The following is an 18,323-nucleotide window of genomic DNA, read 5'->3' as shown; positions in this document are numbered from 1 at the left end:
AAATGGACAGTTGAAAATGTGGTGAGATTTTTGATCACTAGTTGAGAACCTGAGTGCTGGTCTCCTGCCGTGGAAACCAAGTCATTGGAGGAGGGGCAATTGATGCTGAGTTTAGAAGGGCTTGCTCCCGATTTGGCAGAGTCTACCAGGGGTTACACCTTCAACGTAGAGGACTACTTGTGGCTAGCATAATTTAGATCTTCCATGTTGTCAAATGTGAACTTTTCTGGGTGACTCTACTAAGGCTCTTATCCCTCCCCCCACCTCCACTCCATTCTGTCTTTTCCACCACGGGGAAGGTTTCCTCTCTATGTACTAGCCCAGAGTCTGATTATGGTCGCTATGTCTCTCTCCATCCTCTTGTCTCCTTCTTGGGACAGGGATAGGATTGAAGGCTCTTTAGAGATAATACACGATGCAACACCTTGAAAATCGTTAATAGATTCTGTCCAGAAAGTAGCAGTGATTGGTGTGAGCGTGGTGGAAATAGAAATGTTTATACTTATTTTGGTGTCCACTCATGTACATGGGTTTGAATGTGAGATGTTAGCTGCTCATTGTATGTCGAGGATCCCTGTTTTTGTTGTTGTTTGTTTTCAATTTGTTTATACGGTGTTTGGTCATCACTTGAGCACTTGACATGGTGTTAGTGCGCCAAGGGCTTTGAGATGCTTTTGTTCAAAGTCCTAATTCTTAGCTTCGAGGAGTTTAACAATTATGTTGAATAATTAGCAGGACTCGAGGTGACCCTCCAGTGAAGCAAACAAAGAAACTGCTAAGTGAGAAGGCGGCCTGTTAGGAGGTGGGACAGCATTGGCTGAGCTACCTGGGAAAGGCGGAGCTTGAGGCGCCTCAAATAGTTGATGAGTAGGACTCCTTAATTTGTGGTTCTTGTTTAGGCATTTGATTATGCTTTTCTTTGGCCACTGGAATTCCTGCTCACTGAATATCAACTTATTTCATATGTACAGGATAGTGCCTAGGGCTGGAAGTTCCAATTTGAAGATGAGTGGATAACACTAAAATATACTGATAAGCGCTGCCTTGGAGCACGCACTGAGTGCTTTGGGAGTCCCCGGAGACAAGTCCGGAAGACCACGCTTTCGGTGCTAGGAGTCTAAGAGGGCTTTGCAGGCATGGCAGTCACTAGCACGGGCACCCTCTCGAAGACCTGGGGTTTGTAATGCCAGGCACTCAAGGAGCTGGTGTGTTGTTGTTTTTTAACCTGGGTATGGGGAAGGCTGGGAACTTCTCGACGTTTGTGGCTGTTAGAATGCTGTTGTACACAAACCAGTTGGGTTTTAAGAAAACTGGTATGAGGAGCCCAATGTCGGGAAGGTCGGTTAGGGTGGAGCTCTAAGGACCGGAGAGGGAAGCACTGGGAGCAGAGGGAAGTGATGTTGACTTCCAGTAGGGCTTAGAGGGAGAAAGTATCCGTAGTGCCCCGAGGGGTCTTTCCATTGTGTTGTTGGCTATTTGGGGAAGCTGGTCCGGTAGCCTTCTTCCCCAACGACAAAGAAACGTCCAGTTTCCCGGTGGATGAACCTTGCGGGCCGGGCCCACTCTACACGTCTCACCTATACATGAGGAAAGGCCAGCCCATTGCAGCAGACGAAGAGGGAGTGTTGTCTACTCGGTCCCCTCAAGACGCGTCACCATTGACAGCTTTGGTCCTTTAGAACGCAGACCTCCTGGAGTCCACATTCGGAACACTCCTCTCCGCTCCCCTTAAGGGGAGCTGGACACTTCAGGAGGAACCCGAGGCCTGGCGTGGGGAAGCTGCGGGCAGAGCTAGACGGCCGCGCCCAGATCCCACCCCGGCAGGAGGCCCAGCTGGCGACACGCGGCGGGGCGCGCGGTCCCGGCTCCGGGTCTTGGCTGCGGCCACGGGGGCGGCGGGCACGTGGCAGGGCGGGAGACTCCACCTGGCCACACCGCTGGCCCCTAGGTTGCTGGCGCTGTCCCCGGCCGGCGCCCGCTGTGGGCGCACGGAGGCAGACACTGCGCTCTCCCGGTCACAGGCGCTAAGAGCACGGCGGCCGCCGCCGTCGGGTCGCGACTCCAGACGCGAGCCCACCAGCCCGCCAGGTTCCTTCACGCTCAACTTCGGCTTGGGTTACCTGCCCTAGCAGGCACGGTCATCCTCCACGACCCTCATGCGCCGCCCGGTCCCGCCCTCTGCCGGGCAACTAGCGCCCACGTCCAGGCAGGGCCGGTGGGCGGTGCCGTGGCCAAGCCGACCCCGGGGAACGGGACTTGGGCAACTCGGAGCCCCGCCCACAACCGCTGGCTCCGCCCACCACCCTACACGGCCCCGCCCACCCCAACCGACTCCTCCCCTTCCTGCCGGCTTGCTCCCTGCAGCCCGCCGCCCGCGCCCAGGCCCGGAACGGAGTCCGTGCTCCCCTCGGCCGCCCCGCCCCGCCGCCTCCCGCCCCTCCCGTGAGGGCGGCCCGAAAACCCGGAGCGCGGGAGTACTGCTCCGCCGGGCCGGGCGGCAGCACTGGGCATGCTCAGTAGCCGGGGCAGGTTTTTCGGTCGCAAGTAGGAAGCTTTTTGCACTACACCGGAGACCGGGCGCCGCGGATCCCGCCGCACCGCCCGCACGACCGCCGCGCCCGCCCCAGCCCGTCCGGCCCCTGGCGAGCGCGATGAGCCCGCGCCTGAGCCTCAGCCGGCCCGCCGGGCACTGAGCGCGGGCGCCTAGGGCGCGTTGCGCAGCTGCTCCTGCGCACAACCCCGCTGCCGCCGGCCCGCACCGGCCGCCCGGAGCGAGAGGCTGGTCCGTGCACTGCGCCCGGCGCCGGCCGCGGAGCAGGAAGCGCAGGCCACGCAAGGACCCAACTGGAACAAAGTGTCTGCCGCCGGGTGCCGCGCCCCGACCCCGCCGCGCCCCTGCGCCGCCCACCATGGCCTCCGAGGAGCTGTACGAGGTACTCCCCTCCCCCCGGCGGCGCCCCCGGCCCGCGGGCCTCGGTGCCCCTCTTGCTGGACGGGAAGCGTGCGCCAGCCCCCCGAGCGAGCGGCGGCCGGCGGGCGGGGGCGCCGGAGTTGCCGGGCCGGGGGGAAGTGGCGCTGACACGAACGACTTGCTCAGACTCAGCCCAAAGTGCTGCTGGCGAGGGGAGCCCGTGTCTGCGCGCGACAGGGTCCGTGGGCGGCGCGGGGGTGCTTTTCCTGCCCGTTTGCTAGAGCCTGGTGGACAGGGTGTCGCCTCGCGGGGGGCCCGTGCGGCTGTCTCCACTCGGGTACTAGCCAGAGGGATGCAAAATATCGCACCGAAAATGCTGAACGTTGACCACATGCTTTAATTAGGTTAGCATTGTGGCCGGAGCCAGGAAATTGAACTTAAACGCCGATGCGCCGTCGTCGCAGCCTTGGGAGTAGGAAAGGGTACTGTCGAGACGATGAGTTATGGGTGATGGGTTTGCCAGCTTTAACTATAAGTTTGAGAGTTATCGGTCTGGATCTTGGGCGAATTCTGAATGTCTCCACGTAACTTCTTGACTTATTTCAAAGTAGACTTCCTGGGAGTACAGAAGAGGGTTTTGCCTTTGGATTAAGTGGTTCTCTGATTTCACATATTTATAAAACATCTTTTTAAGAGACTAAAACTTTCCGGATTCTCTCCAGACTCAACCTTTACGATACCTTTAGGGACCTAGGTGTTTAGGGATTGAAATAAGCATCTGTAACTACAGCCTTATGTGATCCTTCCAAGGTGTGCCTCCTGTGTGTATTACTGCTTTTGGTGTGGACTGAAGCTTTGTTGACAACAATGAGAGCCCTGTAGCAAGTTTATGTTTGTTTAGTTGCTTTTAAGAAAAACAAATGTTTACAAAAGTCCGCAAAAGAAGGCTACCTAATGTAGACTTAAAGGGGAGATTGTTGCCTGCCCTTGATTTGTGCTTCAGTATGCTGTACCTATCACTGAAAATTGCCTCCCCCTTTCAACTATTTTACATATTAGCAGTCCCCTAAGTGTATTCAAGATGCTCATAGATCACTGGGGGATATAAAGAGAAAACTCCCGGTTCCCGAGAAGCCTTGCTTCCAGGAATGAACATGTCTTAGTGGGAACCAGCACAGTAGAGGCTAGGAGGTAGGCAAGATGTCTTACTACTGGCCAAGTCGTGGAAAGTACAGAAAGTACTGAGTGTGAACAAGGTGGGGATTTACTTTCCACATTAGATCATTTCTTTGGTGGCTTAGTCTTGCATGTTCACTGTTGAGTGTTTTGGGGGTTCCAAATATCAGCCCCATTGGTATTTGGGCAAGTGGTGCACATTATACGTAAGTTGTATCCTTCGTGAGTACAGGAGATGACCACTGATCACTGTTGTGTTATGAATTAGTGAAGTTACTGTCTGTGTTTTTTCTTTAGCTTCCTGCTTTCTACTCAACCATTTTTCTGACAGGTGGCATTTATAAATAGCATTTTATACTAAGGTTTGTGTTCATTCAGGATGTTTTTGAATGCCTGTGGTATGGAGGTGTCATAGAGAGAGATGGGCGGTCCTCTGAAAAAGCATCTCTTGGAACAGGTGCATTCACCTATGCAATGGGAGTTCTGAGTCTGGGTGTTTCGTTAGTTTGTTTTGAGGGAAAAGATAACATAGAGCTATGGTTTGAAGTCACGAAAGTCAATGTAGGTGTGTCCTGGTTAGTATCTTTTAGGCTCGCTTCTAACTTCTTTAGTTGCTGGAAACATTGTGACTGTATTACAGTGAAAAGTTGATGTTGAGGTAGTACACACCTCTAATCTGAGGACTCACGAGGCTGAGGCAGGAGGATCAGGAACTCCAGGACAGTCTGGGCTGCATAGTGAGCCCATGTTTCAAACAAACAAACAAACAAACAAACAAACAAACAAAGGGGCAGTTAGTGAGAGGGGTCAACAGGTGAAGGCTCTTGCTACCAAACCTCACTGCCAGAGTTTGGTCAGTGTCATCTACAGGAGAGAACTGTGACTCCTGCAGATTGTCACTTGGTGCCCACACAAACACACACACATAAAATAAGTACATTTAAAGAAAAAGGGGCTGGGGGGTGGTGGCGGCGGCGGCGGCGGCGGCGGCGGCGGCGGCGCACGCCTTTCATCCCAGCAATTGGGAGGCAGAGGCAGGAGGATCTGTGAGTTTGAGGCCAGCCTGGCCTATAGAGTGAGTTCCAGGAAAGGCACAAAGCTACACAAAGGAAGGAAGGAAGGAAGGAAGGAAGGAAGGAAGGAAGGAAGGAAGGAAGGAAGGAAGGAAGGAAGGAAAGGAAGGAAAGGAAAGGGAAGAAAGAAAGGGAAGAGAAAAGGGGAAAAGAAAATTGATATTTGAAAGTTTTGCACAGTGGCTGAAGAGGCTGGATGTGGAGTCAAATAGCTTGTTACTGAGTTCCAGCTGTCACGTTGAGTAAATTAGCCTTGAAAGCTGTTTCCTCATCTGTGAAGTTGGGATCAATGCTTCCCTTGGAGAGCTGTGAGGTTTGTGTGAGAAAATACACAAAGCACACCCCTACAGCAAGCATATAGAAAGAGGAGCACTCAGTGCTGTCCTGTAACTGATCTAAAATGCCCAAGTCCCGTTTTTGTTTAGAAAGATACAGAGTTTGCTCCCAGAGGCTTTGTGTGGCAGGAGTGATGTCCTACTGTAGATGGGCACTGTCGTCTGGCTGGCTGGGCAGAACACCATGTGCTTTAGAGGCCGGGTCAAGGGATAATAGTTTTGTCATGTTCTTTTTTTCTGGTTGTCCCTAAGTTGAAATGTTCTGTTTTTGGCCTGAGGTTCTACAGATGAGCATACTGAAAAGTCTTGCCCTTAAGTACCTGCCTACATAGGAGGGTGGGTCTTAGAGCTTCATGAACACCAGTGAGTTGTCTTATGACTCACTAAGCTGGAGTTTTTCATTTATGTCTTTACCACTTAACATGGAACCTTGTATATAGTAGTAGGTCCTAAGTAGGACTAAGTGACTATCGGAGCTATGTTTTGTGAATGAAAAACAAGGGAACAGTCTACAAAAGGGTAGAACATTAGTCTTTCAGAATCCAAAGAGCTGCTAACTAGTTGAAGGATAGAATAGACTTAACTCTCTGCATCTCCAGCAGCCAGGTCTGAGTGAAAGCATGTTTGGGTGTGCACGGCATGCATGTGCCCCTTCCCATGTGTATTCATACCTTATGGTGCATGTGCAGAAGAAGTTACGAGGGCAGCTTTGGAGTCTCCTTCCGTCCTTCCAGCCAAAGGCTCCTGACATCAAACTCAGGTGTGCCTAAAGCATCCTTTGATAAGCATAAATAAGAACATAGATTTTGTAAGAGACCAAACATCTTTTGTTTTAAAATTTGCATTTTAAAAATTGTTATACAGTTGTATGTATTTATCATGCACAAGCTGTCATGTTAAAGTATGTGTATGTTGTGCAATCCCTTAAATGTGGCTGGTTGACACACAGTGCCTCTCATTATTTTTGTGGTGAAAACAGTACACAGTGAACATTTTCAATAGTGCAGTATATCCTCATTCCACAGTCACCATTGCTTTACAGAAGACTCCATGTATTCCTTCTGTTTTACTCTTCCAACATGTCCCAAGCCTGTTCTCCCTCAACTGACCTCTGTTCTACTTTGCTCTCCTATGAGATTACAAGTAAGTTCATGGTATCTTTCTTTCTGTCCTTGACTTATTTCATTTAGCTTAATAACTTCCATTTTTATCAATGTCACAAATGACAGAAACTTCTTTTTATTGGTGGAATGGTATCCTATGTGTACATATACCATATTCTCTTTATTCGTCCTTTGATGAGCTCAAGCCCACTCCATGTCTGGATTAGTATGAACAGTGCTGCAGTAAACATGGAGTACAGGTGCTCTTCAGCATACTGGCTTTATTTCCTTTGGATCATCTGGAAGATCTCATTCTCATTTCCAGGACCCTGTATAGTAGTATTACAGTGCTTGTACTAATTCACAGTCCCACCATCAGTGTACAGGATTTGCTTTTTCTCTGTGCCCTTACTAGTGGATATCTTTTGTGATTTTCAGAGTCATTCTAACAGAAGGTACTTGATTGTACTTTTTAAGACTTGGTTATTCTGTGTATGATATGTGTGTGTGTGTGTGTGTGTGTGTGTGTGTGTGTGTGTGTGTGTGTGTGTGTGTGTGTGGAGGTCAGAGGACAACTTTCAGCATTCTTCCTCTTCCTTCTGGGGATTGAATTTTGTTTTGTTTTGTTTGTTTTTTTCCGAGACAGGGTTTCTCTGTGTAGTTTTTGGTGCCTATCCTGGATCTTGCTCTGTAGACCAGGCTGGCCTCAAACTCACAGAGATCTGCCTGGCTCTACCTCCTGAGTGCTGGGATGAAAGGAGTGCGCCGCCGCCGCCGCTGCCACCACTACCCAGCTTTAACCATATTCTTGATTCTAATCCATGAACATGGTATACCTTTACATTTATTTGTGTCTTTCATCAATGTTTGGCAGTCACCTACTTTTATGTGTGTGTGTGGTGCTAGGATCCAGCCTAGGGTCTTCTCTGTGATAGACAGGTGCCCTAACAATGAGCTACAACTCCTACCCTGTTATAGCTAAGTTCATTCGTAAGTCTTTCACTTTATTTTGCTACAACTATAAGTTGTAAATGTGATGTCTTGCTTGGTTTTCAGATACTTTGCTTTTAGTGTGTAGAAACACTGCTGATTTTTATGTTGGTTTTGTATTCCACAAAAGGTTTTCGGTGGAATCATTGGTTTTCTGTATATGAAATGATACTATATGTAAACAGGGATAGCTGAATTTCTTTTCAATCTGTTTTTTTTCTCCTGCCCTGTCTAGGACATTCAGTATGTAGAATGGAAGTGATGAGAGTATCTGTTCTTGCTCCAGATCTTGGAGGAAAAGTGTGTAACTTTTACCTGTTCAATGCAACGCTATCCGTGGTATTGTCATCCATACCCTTTATTGGGATCACTAACTGATTCATGAGGGTCTTTATCCTGGAGGACTGTTGAGTTTTATCAAATGCTTTTTCAGCATCCTGTGAAATGATCATCTAGTTTCTGTTCTCTGTTTTGTTAATGTGTTGTATTTGTGCTGTTCAACCATCCTTGCATTCTAGTGTGAATCACATTTTATCCTGGTAGATGAGTTTTTCTTTTTTATCTGCCATCGAATTGGGTTTGCTAGCATTTTGTTGAGGGTTGTTGCACCTATATTCATTTGGGTATGATCTGGTACCGTCCTCTAGTTGTGCTTTTGTTTTTCTAAGTGTTAAGAAGAATTCAGTTGTGAATCCATTAGTCTTTGCTTTCCTGGGAGACATTTCATTACTACTGAGTTAGTCTCCTTACTCATTACTAGTTTGTTCAGATTTCCTATGTCTTTACATCATTCAGTCTTGATTGTGTATTCACCTTCAAATTTGTTCTTTGGGGGTATCCACTTTATTAGTGACTACTAGTTTGTAAGTCTCATGAGCCTTGCATTTCTGCTCTGTTTTTGTTAAAAATTCTTTTTTTTTTTTCTTTTGGTTCAGCTAAAAGTTTGTTGATTTGGATTTTTTTTTTCTTTTACACCTCTCCACATACAACCCCTCCCAGTTTGTATTTCACTTGTTTCTGCTCTGTTCTTTTGTATTGTCCTGTTTAGTTTTTGGTCAGCTAGAAGCTAGAAGCTAGATTTATCTGTGAAGAGGAACCTGAGTTGAGAAAATGCCTCCATCAGATTGTCTGTAGGAGGTCTACAGAGCTTTTCCTGTCTCCTTTAGCGTGTCTGTTGTCCTTGTTCAGCTCATGATTAGGCAGTCAATGATGAGACCTTATGGGTATAGCTTCTGACATTTCTGGAAGACACAATCTCAGTGCAAACTCCCTGATGCTCTGGCTAGACAACACGCCCAGAACCCTGCTTCTGCAGTGATTACTGAGCCCTAGGTTCAGGAGTCATCTTGTAGATGTGTCAGTTGGAACTAGACTCCACAGTTCTGCATTTGATTGGTTGTGGTTTTTCTGTAATGTCTCCGACTGTTGCAAAGAGAGTTTCCTTGATGAGGGGTGAACTATTTAGATTGTAGTTAGGGATGCTGGTTTAGTAAAATGGTGGTTGTAGATTCTCCTCTGAGATCTACAAGTTAGCTAACCCTGGGTTTCCAGTAGTAAGCATGAGTTTCCCTTTGTTGAGTGGGTTTTACATCCAAATGGAGAACCCTTGGTTACTGCCAAGGAATGCATGCTGTTACTGCCCAGGTAGGGCCACTGTGTCATGCTGATTGTTGTTGTGGTTCACAGATGTCATAGGGTGGGACTTAGTTGTTTCCCTCCTTTGGAAGCTTGCATGGCTCTTTTTATATCATGAAAGCTAGTCCTCAAGGAACTAGTTCCTGCTCAGGGGCCTCTGGGCCCTCCAAGTTACTTTTGGTAATGGTGTTTCTCAGAGCAAATTAGGACATGTATGTAGCATGAATCCTAAAGGGTCATATTAATAAAAACAAACCCGGAGTCAGGTATTGGGGTAAATGCTGGATGATCAGAGAGACAAAACAAGCCACAGCTTCCTTACCTCGCCAGTTCCTCAGATGATCCTGTTTCCTTAGTTTGGAAGCCTCTGAGTCCTTATCCAAATGGACCTCAGCTGAACTGCTTCTTGAAAGCCTGAAAGCTTAACCAACCTAGTTCCCGGTTTTCACGGCTTATATACCTTTCTGCTTTCTGCCCTCACTTCCTGGGACTAAAGGCTCGCTTATTGGGATTAAAGGCGTGAGTGACCATGCCTGGCTGTTTCCAGTGTGGCTTTAAACTCACAGAGATGCGGATAGATCTCTGCCTCCCAAGTGATAGGATTAAAGGTGTGTGTGCCACCGTTTTCTGGCCTCTATATCTAGTGGCTGTTCTGTTCTCTGACCCGAGATAAGTTTATTAGGATCACACAGTATTTTGGGGAACACAATGCCACCACACATGTATCTTCTTCCTAATGCTAATTTTGTATGCTTTGCTTTGTGGTTTACCATTGAGTTTACAAAAACCATGCTATAATTACAGCAGGTTATTCTCAGCTAATAGCAACATACACATTTTAGTATAGTATTTTATTATTCTTTAAGAATTTCATGCAGTATATTTTGAACTCATTCACACCCTTCTTCCCCCTAACTCCTTCTAGAGTCACTCCCTACTTTCTTACCCATTCCCCTATTTTATTCTAAATAATCCACTGAATCCAATTTTTTGCTGCCTGTGTGTGTGTGTGTGTGTGTGTGTGTGTGTGTGTGTGTGTGTGTGTGTACGTACACGTACTCATGGGTGTAGGGCCACCCACATGAGCATAGTTAACCTATCAGGGGCCACACCCTTAGAAAACTGACTCTCCCATCTGTAGAAGTCGTCAACTGTCCATAACTCTTGAGCTGTGGGTGGGGCCTCGTGAACCTCTGGACACTCCATGCTAGAAGGTTGGTTGGCATGTTCTTACACAGGTCTTGTGCAGGCAACAACAGCTGCTGTGAGTTGAGTGCATCCGTCCTGTCATGGCCAGAGGATGCTGTTTCACTCTGATCCTCCGCTTACAATTTTTTTACCCTCTCTTTGCCTGTGTTATGGTCCCTGAGCCCTGGCAGTGGGTAGGGGGTATTGAAAAAAAAGCCAGTTCATTGGTTCTTTTTCTATTTATTTTTAAACTGCTCATTGTCTTGCAGCATTTCCAAGATGTGATTCCATCATCTGCTTTCTCATCATTCTTGAGGAGCTTGCTTGTGCTGGATCTAGTTCCATTCAAAGAAATCAGTCTCTTTCTGGTTGCCTTGGAGATCCTTTCTTGGACTTTGCTGTTTTGGAGTTCTACTACCTTGTATGTTCTGTGACACTTCTATTACAAATTAGCTTGGTATATGTTATACTGCTTTTGTGAGTTCGTGTCTTATCAGGGCATTCTGTCTGCAGATACTGTTTCTTCTCTCTGTGTCCACTCTTCCTCTGAAGCTTTGTTGGGTCTTGCTGTGTGGCCCTGTCTCTCCAGACAGGCATCCTCTGGCCCCCAGCCTTTTCAGTGCTGGTGTGCAGCAGTACACTCTTCTACTCTCCTGGGATCCCATGTAGCTGTCTGTTGCGTCATCTTTTGTCTCCTTATTGCTTAGCCTCTCATTTCCATCTCCTTGATTCTGTTTCATTTTTTAACTTCCCTTTTCTATTCATATATGAACGTTGTTGCTCTGTTTGTTTTCTTTTTGTGAGATAACCTTGTATTTCCTTGACCCTAGTCCTTTGAACTGAGTTTAATTTGGTAATTCCAGTTCAGTGGGTCACCTAACTGAATGTGGAGAGTTGTGAAAAATTTGGCAATAGTAAAAGGCTTCTGAATGTGTAGAAATCAAAAGCAAATGCTTAATGAACTTGAGGTGTTGCTGGCAGTACACCTGTGTGGCTCTGGGTGACTTCACTGTAGCTACAGCCTGTTCTTAATATATAACAGTTGGACCTTGCAGTGAATGCTGTCACCACGTACAATGGCGGCTGTTGCTGCCTGAGATCCTGGCTCAGATCTGAGACCTGTATATCATGGATTGCCATGACATTACCACTGCGGTGTTTGTATTGTACATACAAGTTTTCTGCTCTTTTTTAGGAGCAAGAAGCTGTGGTTTAATTATGGAAAAGAAAGACTTAATAGTTGTCTATTTTCATTCTTTAGCATGTAAGTATCAAATTAGTATGTCTTTGGATTGTATGTGTTAGAATATTTGATTTTAAAATTGTTTAAGTTGCTGACTTGAGTTTCAGAAAAATGCTACATTTTGCTTGAGATTAGGGCAGAAGAACATCCAGCACTTTCTGGAATAGCTCTAGACCTTCTGCCCTTTCGTACTATGCATTTAGGTGAAGTGGCGTGCTCAGCATTGACAGTTCAACAGTTGTTTGACAAACACCAGGGGTGCTCTGTGTCCTGCAGTACCACATTCAACCAAGTTGTTCTTTGTTTAAAAAAAGTACTAAATTTGCTCTATTCTTAAATAAACAGTTAAATTATATGTATGCCAAGAAGTTGTTTTAAATTAAGATTTGTATCAATAAATGTTTGGGTTTTATACTCATTTTCTATACTTGGGTACTTGGAGTTAAGAATTTCTTGGATGAAAGGGTTGTGAGTGGAAACATTTTAAGAAGCCATGTGCTATTTCTTTAATTTGCCTGTTCAGTATTTTGACAGTACTTCTGCTTCTAAATACTCTGGGTGACTGTTGTTGTTGTGATTGTACCCCCTCATCCCCCCTTGCATTTTGTCTTGGGTGTTGCAGTAGCTATAACAACTGTAACAAGTGCCTGGCAGAGGTAACTTATGGAAAGCCTTACTTTGGCTCACAGCCTACCTAGTAAGGGATTCGGTTGATCGGGGTGTGGTGGGGTGGTAGAGGTGGCCGCAGGAGTCACTCAGGAGTGAGGCAGCTGTTGCATTGTGTCTGCAGACAAGACCATGGAGGAATGAGTGCTGGGGCCCAGTTGACTTTCTCCTTTTTGTTCATCCAGAAGTCCAGCCCGAGGAGTAGTGCCACCACCACCAACTACCTAGGGTCTCCCTCTAGAGCTAACCTAATCCAGAAACGCCCTCGCTCAGAGGTGTCTTCTTGTTGATTCCTGTCAGTCTGGATCAGTATTAGCTGCCATGAGTGGTGATCTATTTTTGTGATTTACTCATTCTCCAGAATTGGAATTGGAGGTGTGCCTGAGGTTTTCCTTGCTTTCTGCAAGCCCAATAAAGCCTGAAGAATCACATCTTATTAAAGATCTGGTTATTTGTGGTGGTGGTGGTGGTGGTGGTGGTGGTGGTGGTGGTGGTGGTGGTGGTTCCTCAGAACTCTCATTTGCTGTTGGCTCCTGCTTCCCCCCCACCCCCCACCCGGATTTGGAACTTTCAGTTACCATGATGAGTTGGAGAGTTTGAGTCAACGTGCTGTATTTACCTGATGATAGTGAAAATGCAAATGACGTGTTAACTGGATTTCATAGGGACTGCTTACAGAACTGGAGATAGTAGTTCTTCCTCCCTAATTTGCTTTATGAACATATCTTCTCTAATTTTCCTTAGCCAAGCCTGGCTTGCTCTCATCTTGCCAGCCCCAGCGTCCATCTTCATCCAGCCTGCCTTGCATAGTCGAGTCCTTATTCCACAGGACCTTGAAACACACCTCATCAGCACCCTTCCCTTCCGAGTGGGACCATTTTGTTTCACACTGTAGTTACCGCCCTTCACCTCTGTGCACATTGTTTTGTCCTAGGTGTGTGGTATGCATTTCCTTCTGGAATGGTTGGATACATAATGTGGTTTTGGATACCATAGTGTGATGTCTGGGGACATGAATGTGGTAGACAATCAATGATTGCTGATATTACTAGTGATTGGAGTTTGATATCATAGCTTATATGTGATAATGGGGCACGGGGTGTCTGGTTTGGGACAGATCTTACCAGGCGTTTCGAAGGTAAACTATAACGTGAACTTTGCACAAATTATCTGAGAGGAAGAAAGATTTCTCCTAGAAAGACAGATTGCATTGCTGTTATTAAAATGAAATGTGGGGCTGGAGTGATGGAGTAAAGGGTACTTGCTGCTTTTGCGGAGGGACCGGGTTAAGTTGCCAGCACCCACATCAGATAGCTCACAACTGCCTGTAACTCCAGTTCCAGGTAATCCCATGCCCTCTTCTGGCCTTCGTGGGTACCTGCACACATGTGGTGCACATACATACTCAAGTACTATTGGTGAAATTATTAAGGCCACTCCACGTAGTTAAAAGGGAGGTTTATTTAGTGGCGTAACTTACAAATGAAGGGATAGGTAGGTTGCAGGGTCTAGGAAAGGCAGGGTCTAGGAAAGGCAGGGTCTGGAAAGGCGTGGCGTAGTCCTGCGGTGTTCTCTGGAGAACTCTGCTCAGTCTACCTCCAGGGTCCTCTCTTGGCCCTGCCTTGTAGGCCTGACAGTTACCAAAGCCTCAGTGGGGGTTGGAACTTCCAGATCAAGGTTGGAATGGCTACCTGCTGTGGGATGTTCTGTATGGCAAATGTGTTGCTCTGATTGGTTAGTAAATAAAACACTGATTGGCCAGTAGTCAGGCAGGAGGAAGTATAGGCGGGAGAAGGAGGAGAAGAATTCTGGGAAGTGGAAGGCTGAGTCAGAGACACTGCCAGCCACCACGATGACAAACAGCATGTGAAGATGCCGGTAAGCCACGAGCCACGTGGCAAGGTATAGATTTATAGAAATGGATTAATTTAAGATATAAGAACAGTTAGCAAGAAGCCTGCCACGGCCATACAGTATGTAAGCAATATAAGTCTCTGTGTTTACTTGGTTGAGTCTGAGTGGCTGTGGGACTGGCGGGTGTCAGAGATTTGTCCTGACTGTGGGCCAGGCAGGAAAACTCTAGCTATAGCTACCCACTACACAAGTATACATAAGATTGGAAAAAAAAAAAATCTTTAAAATGGATTTTATGTTTTCATTTGTGCAAGTGACGTGTGGAGGGGAGGCTTTCTTCTCACACTGGTGTCCAATAGCTGGTCAGCCCGGTGTCTGCAGTGTCTTAGTTTGTGTGTGCCTTCCGTCTGTAATAGTTTCCACTGCTTGCGGTTTTCTAGACGATGCTGCCTTCCCTCCATTTGTTTGGTAGACCCCAGCACTGGTGATTGCAGGCTGTGAGTATTCTTTAGTTAAAGTGTCCCTTTATTTTTGTCAGTCATTTCTGGGCAAATTTCAGGGCACCGAGTAGATGCCCACAGCGGCATTTCCTAATTTACCATGTAACTAATCTCCCGAGTTTGGCTGTTGAGCACCGGAGAGAACTAGGGGACACCCCTCCCCAGTCTTTGTTTGTTAAATAGCGGCGTGTGTGTATTGGTCAACTCTGGGACTCCGTGATATTAGACATGGTGTACTTGGCGTTCACCGGCTTCCGTAGCAGGATATACAAGTGCAGCCAGGGAGGAACGCAGGTCTGCTAAGGCAGGTAAATGACATTAGGAAATGAGCTAAAGGTGGTGGGACTTCTTGGTCTTGAGATAAAAAAGTTTTGGAGTTCATGAGCCCTGGAGAGAGCATAAGGTGTGAGCTGTGTTGATGCAAAGGCATGTTATGTGTTGGAAAAAAAAACTATCTAGAAGGATTTTTTTGTAAAAATGGGCATATAAGTGTAAAGTTAATTTTTTTTTTTTTATGGTATGTGTTCTACAGTTTTTGCCCATGCCGTTTATTCTAACAGCAGCAAAATGAGCAAACATTTTCCTAGGAAACTGAGATGGAGTGGAGAGTTGAGTGCCTTCAGCTGGCCTGACCTGTTTACATCTTATGTTACCCTAGAACTGTGAAGAGATTACTGCTGGGTACGCGATAGACCTAGGGAGGGCCGCTAGGAGATGTTTTAAAATGTTCCAGGAAGATGAGCCATGAGAGTGGTTTGTGGAGCCTGTGGTCTCCTGCAGTGTGTGTGTGTATGTGTGCGTCCGCACGCGTGTGCGAGTGCGCAAGCTTGTTTTAAGAAGCAGGAACTTGAGTATTACTTTCTAGAATAATCCTTAAGTGAAAGAAGTATAAACTGAGTTGGTGATGTGTAAATGAAATTTGTGATGGTTAACTGGTCTTTTTTCAGTGCAGTTTAAAGGTACTGATTTCAGTCAGGTCACCTTCCTACTGGCCACTCAGAAGGTGTACTGTTTGTCTCCCCTCAGCCTCCTGTTTAAAGAGTGTTGGTGTTGCACTCTCTTCAGGGTGCTGTAGTTTGGGTGAGGAATGTCCTCCAGAGCCTGCTGTTAAAGGCTGGATAGATCATGCACCTGTGGCATTATTGGAAAGAGCTGGACCCTTTAGAATGGGGTGGGGGCTGGGGGGGCAGGCATTGTTGGGGAAACTGGATCACTGGGGGCTGTCTTTGAAGGAACTTTTGGGGTTCTGGCCCCTGCCTTTCGCTGTGCTTTCCAGACAGCATGAAGTGAACAGCTAGTTGTACTTCACTAAGTTTCAGCACCATGACATGCATTTTCAGCACAGGCTCCGGATGCAGCCCCGCAACGTTTCAGTCCACCTCAGTTGTCTGCCTTGGGTAGTGACAGGATTCCTCTCCCCAGCTTTCTTGTTCTCGTGTCCAGTCTTAGACTTGACTTCGTTCCCCACCAGACTTTGCTCTGACTCTTGACTTTGGCTCTCCACTTGCTGCCTTGCAGAGCTCTGGATTAGGGCACAGGGCCTGACTGCCTATTTTATTTTGCTAAGTTTTTATCTGTGTGCTCTAGGAGATTGTTTTTCTTGTCTTATACTTCAGCCACCTGAAGTAGAGTGTAAGCAACTCTGAGGCCAAACCGCTTTAGTCATCCAGCTGTCTGGTATGTACTCCCTCTGATGTGGTGCAGATATACAGGTGATGTTTTGAGCTTAAAGAAGAGGTGAGTGTGTGCCTGTGTGTGTGTGCGCACACAAGCATGCAGAAAATTCTCATTAGCATATGGTTTGTTGTGCCTTTTCTCAGAATGTAATAGAGTACAGGGAATATATACCAGTAGCATCCTTAGTTTGATACCTAAAATGATGGGTAGTTTTATCCCTCTCTGCTGTGCTTTTTCTTATTTATGCTCTTTGACTCTACAGTGTCTCCCAAGGGCCCAGGTGTTAAAGGTCCTTGGTGCTATTGGGAGGCGTTAAAGCCTCTAAGAATTGGGGCCTAATGGGAAGTAGTCAGGTCATGGGGCGGGGGAGGGCATGTCCTTCACAGGAATAGTGAGAACCTGTATCCTCTTGTTTCCTAACCGTGAGGTGAACAGTTGGCTCCCAGCACATGCTCGCTGACACAACCTGAAACAAATTAGTTGTGAGCTGAAATCTCTAAAACAGCCAAAAGTCTCTTCTGTAAGTGATGATCTCCGGCATTTTGTTGCAGGAATGGAAAGCTGACTAATACACACGCACATGCACGCGCACCTGCGGTATCTTAATTTATAAATTAGGCGTAGTAAGAGATTAAACTATTCTCTAACGAGGTTTATGACTGTGCACTCACTCGCTTGCTTATCCGCCCTCTCAGTATCTGTAGTTGTGCTGTTTCTCTTGAAGTACTTTATATCCTCTGTTTGGCATGTTTTAATTCTTAACCTCTGGGGCCATTAGGTAAAACACGAGTTACTTAACTCTGAGCACCGTGGTAACTGGTAGTTTTTATAGCGCAGATGGCTATCAGGTGACTAATGGTAGGTAGTGTGTACAGTCCGGGGACACTGCCCAGGGCCTGCTGTACAAATGCAGGCTCCTGGGGGATTTCGTCATGCTGCTAACAGTGTGCCCAGTTTCCTTTTTTATTTGTTGTTTTGCGACAGGGTCACATGTAGCCCATGCTGGCCTCAAACTTGCTGTGTAGTTGAACTACCGATCCCTGTCTGCACCTCCCAAGTGGACATACATCACTATATCCAGTTGTGATGCCAGTTTACAAAAGAAAAAATCTATGAATTGTTTGTTTTTGGAGTTTTCTGTCTGATTATTTCAGAATATAGTCTCTTCTCTCCTTCAGCAATAGAATTGATGCTGGTTTCTTCTACATGACTTCCAGTGTGACATGGGTTCCAGGCTTCAAGCCCAGGTCCGCCAGGCTTGTGTGGCAAGTGCCTTTACCTACTGGACCATTTTGCTGGCCCCGAGAATGAGACCTTGTCAAGCTGTATGTACTCATGTTGGTAGGAGGAATTCAAGTCTTTAAGACCAGAAACCTTCAGAGCTGGGTAGCTGTAGGGCCACCCAACAGGTGCTCTTCCCATTGTGAGAAAGATGGCCCTAGGGAGGAAAAGAACACAGTGCCAAGGTGGAGATAGGGAGGGGTTATTCTAAAATTCAAGTTTTTTCAGTCTCTGTTCTGCTAAAGAGGAAGCCGAAATATCTTGAGGTTCCTGTGGCTAGTTCTGCAGTAGTGAAGGGATGTGGGTGAACTGTGGGGAGCTGCTTCATGGGACAGGGCTCTCCCTTTGAGAAAAGTACCCGCTTTTAAGGAAACATTAGGGCAAATGAGGATGTTGTTGTTCTGAAGGTGGGTCAAATCATCCTTGAGTGTTCCCTAATAAAACTAGGGAAAGATTGGACTGTCCCACAGTTCCTCGGCTCTTGCTCAGGGTAATGGGTGGGAAGTGAAGGCAGGATGGGAATGCCCGTCCCCTCTGGGCATGGTGGGTGACTGCCGTTCTCCACTCAGACTCAGGAGGTTACGTCCGGTGTGGCCAGCGTTTGCCTGTGCATGCCAGCTTCCTTCCCCACATTGCCAGTTACCAGCTCTCCTTTTCAGAGATTCAGGGTCTAGCCTTGTGCCTGCTGGGG

At 46.9% G+C, this 18,323-nt stretch overlaps 1 protein-coding gene across 2 annotated transcripts in view; it reads left to right on the top strand.

The window, feature by feature from the left end:
• Positions 1-2,366: 2,366 nt before the first annotated feature.
• The window catches only part of Cdyl (chromodomain Y like), a 153,890-nt gene continuing 137,933 nt past the window's right edge, over positions 2,367-18,323 (top strand). The window contains exon 1 of one of the 2 annotated variants that reach the window (XM_052727854.1): positions 2,367-2,933. In XM_052727854.1, the coding sequence (XP_052583814.1) occupies positions 2,910-2,933 (24 nt within the window). In that variant the 5' untranslated portion in view covers positions 2,367-2,909. The remainder of the gene's footprint in view (positions 2,934-18,323) is intronic. The other variant, XM_052727856.1, reaches the window with a different exon arrangement.

This window comes from Peromyscus californicus, unplaced genomic scaffold (genome assembly GCF_007827085.1).
Source record: "Peromyscus californicus insignis strain IS unplaced genomic scaffold, ASM782708v3 Scaffold_8__1_contigs__length_139910024, whole genome shotgun sequence".
In the NCBI taxonomy this organism is placed as follows: Eukaryota; Metazoa; Chordata; class Mammalia; order Rodentia; family Cricetidae; genus Peromyscus; species Peromyscus californicus.
Note: the sequence above shows the minus strand (reverse complement) of the source record. Positions and strands in the feature narration are given on the sequence as shown.